At 40.6% G+C, this 4,169-nt stretch overlaps 1 protein-coding gene and 1 long non-coding RNA gene across 10 annotated transcripts in view; one reads left to right on the forward strand and one right to left on the reverse strand.

Annotated features, from left to right (window-relative positions):
• LOC116069850 overlaps positions 1–4,169 on the forward strand; it is an 88,829-nt gene that overhangs the window by 72,403 nt on the left and 12,257 nt on the right. The window contains exons 4-5 of the long non-coding RNA XR_004110160.1: positions 1,823–1,865; positions 3,128–3,278. This is a non-coding gene — a long non-coding RNA (uncharacterized LOC116069850). The remainder of the gene's footprint in view (positions 1–1,822; positions 1,866–3,127; positions 3,279–4,169) is intronic.
• Rpgrip1l (RPGRIP1 like) overlaps positions 1–4,169 on the reverse strand; it is a 100,604-nt gene that overhangs the window by 33,409 nt on the left and 63,026 nt on the right. For all 9 annotated transcript variants that reach the window (XM_031340846.1, XM_031340837.1, XM_031340842.1 and 6 more), the window contains 2 exons: positions 3,311–3,464; positions 296–366 (listed from right to left, as the gene is read on the reverse strand). In XM_031340846.1, the coding sequence (XP_031196706.1) occupies positions 296–366; positions 3,311–3,464 (225 nt within the window). The remainder of the gene's footprint in view (positions 1–295; positions 367–3,310; positions 3,465–4,169) is intronic.

The following is a 4,169-nucleotide window of genomic DNA, read 5'->3' on the forward strand; positions in this document are numbered from 1 at the left end:
AAAAAAAAAACCAAAAAAACCTCTCAAAAACAAGATATAGTGTTAGTGAGGAAGACCCCCTGAGGTTGATCTCTGGCCTCTACACGTATGTACAAATGTGTGTCTTCATATAAACATGTCCACACACACATACAAACACACAGAGAAATTGTATCAGTATAACTGTCTTGCAGTAGACACATTAAAGTTTTTCCAGAAATGTTTTTGCCTTAAATTTCCATTTATGAAGATGCATATGTTGAGAGTGAAAGTCAGCCTTGGTTTAGAACACTGCATCTGCCATGGAGCTACTCACCTGCTTGGTATCCGTGGAGACAGAACTTGGAATGATGCAGTCATCACTGTCCGAAGCTGATCTGTCTTCATCTGTCAGAAAACATGAGGCAACATTTACCCAGGGCAGCTAGTCTATGTATTGTATATAAGTACAAATGAACAACCCGATGACCAGTTCTATCACTTTTACTTGCCAAGGACATTTGTAGCTAGGACACTTTAGGAAAGGAAAACATGACCTGAAAAACTCCTATGTTTAATTTTAATAAACAAAAAGAAATAAAAAAGTTATTGTATTATGAAACTAATGAAAACAGATGAAGTATAAGGTAAAAGATGTTGCTTTTTTCTCTTAAAATTTTATTTAGTTGTCTATTCTCTCTCTCCTCTCTGCCCCCCGCCCCATCTGTGTGTGTGTGTGTGTGTGTATTTCACGGGCCACTACAAGTGTGGAGGTCAGAATGTAACTTGTAGGTGTTAGTTCTCTCCTTCCATTATGTGAGTTTGAAGATTAAACTCAGGTTCTCAGGGTTGGTGGCAAGCACCTGTTCCCACTGTGTCATCTCTCCAGTCCCTCCCTTTTTCCTCTTTATATCTGGACTTTACTGTGCTTTGTAATTTTTTCAATTGTTTAAAAATTCTTTCAATGTTCTGCTTACTGTATTTTTAACTAGAAGCAGTATTATAAATTTCCATATATACTGGTAGCAAACAAACCTCAAACCATTCAAGCTTTATTTTCTTCACAAGCATAGACCCCAATCAAGAGCTAGTATAGCTAGTATAGCTACTATAGCTAGTATAGCTAATGCATGCACAGAAAGGTGGACTGTTCTTTCATTAAAAAAAAGGAACTATTTCAATGGAAGAAATATCAAAGACTGAAGGAAGGGGAGGAAAACGAATGAAAGCAAGGTATAATGAATGACATAAAGGTATGGAAATGTAATGAGGAAATCCATTACTCTGTATTAGCCTAAAAAAATTAGTACAAATCTCAACATGGTTAGCTACTGTTGAAAATGTATCGATGAGCCAGGTAGTGGTGGTGCATGCCTTTAATCCCAGCACTTGAGAGGCAAAGGCAGGCAGATTTCTGAGTTCGAGGCCAGCCTGGTCTACAGAATGAGTTCCAGGACAGCCAGGGCTACACAGAGAAACGTTTTATCTCGAAAAAACAAAACAAAAAAAAAAAAAAAAAAAAAAAAAAAAAAAAAAAAAAAAGAAGAAAAGAGAAAATGTATTGATGAGATTGTGAACAATACCAATGAGAAGTTGAATGTCCTAATGTTCACTTTTTCCTTCCTTCATCGGTCACTGTGTGTTTGAGGGATGCTATGCACATCTGTGCTGACTAACCAGCCAGCAGCCTGCAGAGATCTATGCAAAGGTATAAGATCACCACTCATGCCATGCATATATCTTACAGGGCAGTATATGACAGCAGGACTATGTCATAGTAGTGATGTGCTTTTATAACAAAACTGTACTGTGATAAACTCTTTCTATACCATCCACACGTCTTTCTGTTTTTTCTCCTCAACAGGAAGCTGATGAAACTGTGTCACTAGGCCATCTGCAGCTACACAGTGAGAGCTGGCCCTTTTCTATCTCTGCAATTGAGTATGAGGCTTAAGATTTCTATCCAAGGCTAGATTCATCTAGTTCCTGTGGTCCTACAGTGGGGTCATCAATTATAGAAAGACCATCTTTCTTCTACTTCCCTCCTATGCATTGTTTTAAGTTGCCATGTGAATTTTTATCTATTTAGTAGTTAAGTCTGAAAGACACTGGGTACCTCTAGAGTGTCTGGTAAGTAATGCACAAAGACAGTGGGGGTGGGGGGTGGAGACTGATGTTCAGCCCCAGCTCTGATATGGCATCCAAGCTTCCACAATAGCCAAGCCCACAGCTACTATCACAGCAGATATTTTCCAAAGGCTTAAATAAAATAATGTGTAAAAAAAAAAAATCAATGCTATCCTTACTTTTAAAAACTAAAAATAGTTCTATTAAGGTAAAGACACATATACAATAAACTATATACATATTTAAACTACAAATTTTGGTATTTGACATTTAATTCTAGGCACTATCTTCCCAATTAAAATAGCATATAGGGGCTGGCAAGACTTTCAGTGGGTAAAGGTGCCTGTTACCAAGCCTGATGACTTGAATTTGACACCTGGAACCTTCATGGAAGGAGAAAACCTACCTGAAAAAGTAGTTATTTGACTTCTAATTGTATGTGCAGCATGCATACATGTACATACACATGCAAAATAAATAAACGGTTTTTTGGTTTTGTTTTGTTGTTTTGTTTGTTTGTTTTTTGGGACAGGGTTTCTCTGTGTAGCCCTGGCTGTCCTGGAACTCACTCTGTAGAAAAGGCTGGTCTCAAACTCAGAAATCCACCTCCCAAGTACTGGGATTAAAGGCATGTGCCACCACTGCCTGGCAAATAACATTTTAAAAAGTGTAGTGGCCCTAAGCAACAGTCCTGTCTCCTCTAGAACATTTACCCTCTGCTCCCACTCAGGCTTCTCAGGTTACTCACATAGTCCTGTCTGTACAGAGTCAGTTCACTTTGACACAAATGAAATGAGATAGCACACCTTTTTGTTTGTTTGTTTGTTTTGTTTTGTTTTGATTTTTTGGGTTTTTGAGACAGGGTTTCTCTGTATAGCTCTGGCTGTCACCATCTTTTTTAAAGTTGCAATTCATGATTTTAATTTCAAAAAGTCAAAGCTAAAGAATAATCCAACTGATAATGCCAATCTCAAAGGCAATATAAAATGTCTAGAACATAAATTGGGGACAAGTTCAGCAATGACACTTGTATTCTATGCAGGAGCCCCAAATTGACCTAAGAAGAGAGAGACGACAGGCTGAAGAGCTTTCGCCTAACACTTGTGTCAAGAGGCAAGCATCGCAAGGTGAATCCACTACTGAATGAAGTGTTGTGTGTGGCAGGCATGTCCTCACAGAGAAAGCAGAGTCAGGTAAACGACAACAGTCTTAGCAGAAAAGTCACCTTCTGCCTCCAATTCTTCCGTTATTTCTGTTTCGTCTTCAGAGGAAGCCACACTTTGTGATGCAAGCTGGCCCTCAGATAGGAAAGAGATGTCATCTTCATTCCCTTGTGGCACTTTCCCCACATTTTTCTCTACCTTAGCCACACTGCTTTCCTGAAACATGCAGAAGAGAAGCACACTGCTGTATTGTTATGTCTTAGAGTGTTCTTGCTGAAGCACTTAAGTAATAGAATGTATATTTGAGACTCGATTATACAGGCACATAGCTGGGCATGGTGTTTTATGCTGATAATCCCAACACTCAAGATGCAGAAGAATCCAACAATTTGAAGCCAGCCATGCAATAAGAAGTGAGTTCTGAGCAACTCTGAGCTACAAGTGAGCTTCTGTCCCTAAACCACCTCTCTTCCTCCTCTTCCTTCTCCTCTACCTCTCTCCCTCCTCTTCCTCCACCTTTCTTCCTCTTTCACCACCACCTCTCTTCCTCCTCCTCCTCCACTTCTCTTCCTCTTTCACCACCACCTCTTCCTCCTTCTCCACCTCTCTTCCTCCTCCTCCACCTCTCTTCTTCTTCCTCCACCTCTCTTCCTCCTCCTCCACCTGTCTTCTTCCTCCTCCACCTGTCTTCCTCTTCCTCCACCTCTCTTCCTTTTCCACCACCACCTGTCTTCCTCTTCCTCCACCTCTCTTCCTCATCCTCCACCTCTCTTCCTCCTCCTCCACCTGTCTTCCTCCTTCTCCACTTCTCTTCCTTTTCCACCACCACCTCTCTTCCTCCTCCTCCACCTCTCTTCTTCTTCCTCCACCTCTCTTCCTCCTCCTCCACCTCTCTTCCTCCTTCTCCACCTCTCTTCCTCC

This window comes from Mastomys coucha, unplaced genomic scaffold, assembly GCF_008632895.1.
Source record: "Mastomys coucha isolate ucsf_1 unplaced genomic scaffold, UCSF_Mcou_1 pScaffold22, whole genome shotgun sequence".
Classification (NCBI taxonomy): Eukaryota; Metazoa; Chordata; class Mammalia; order Rodentia; family Muridae; genus Mastomys; species Mastomys coucha.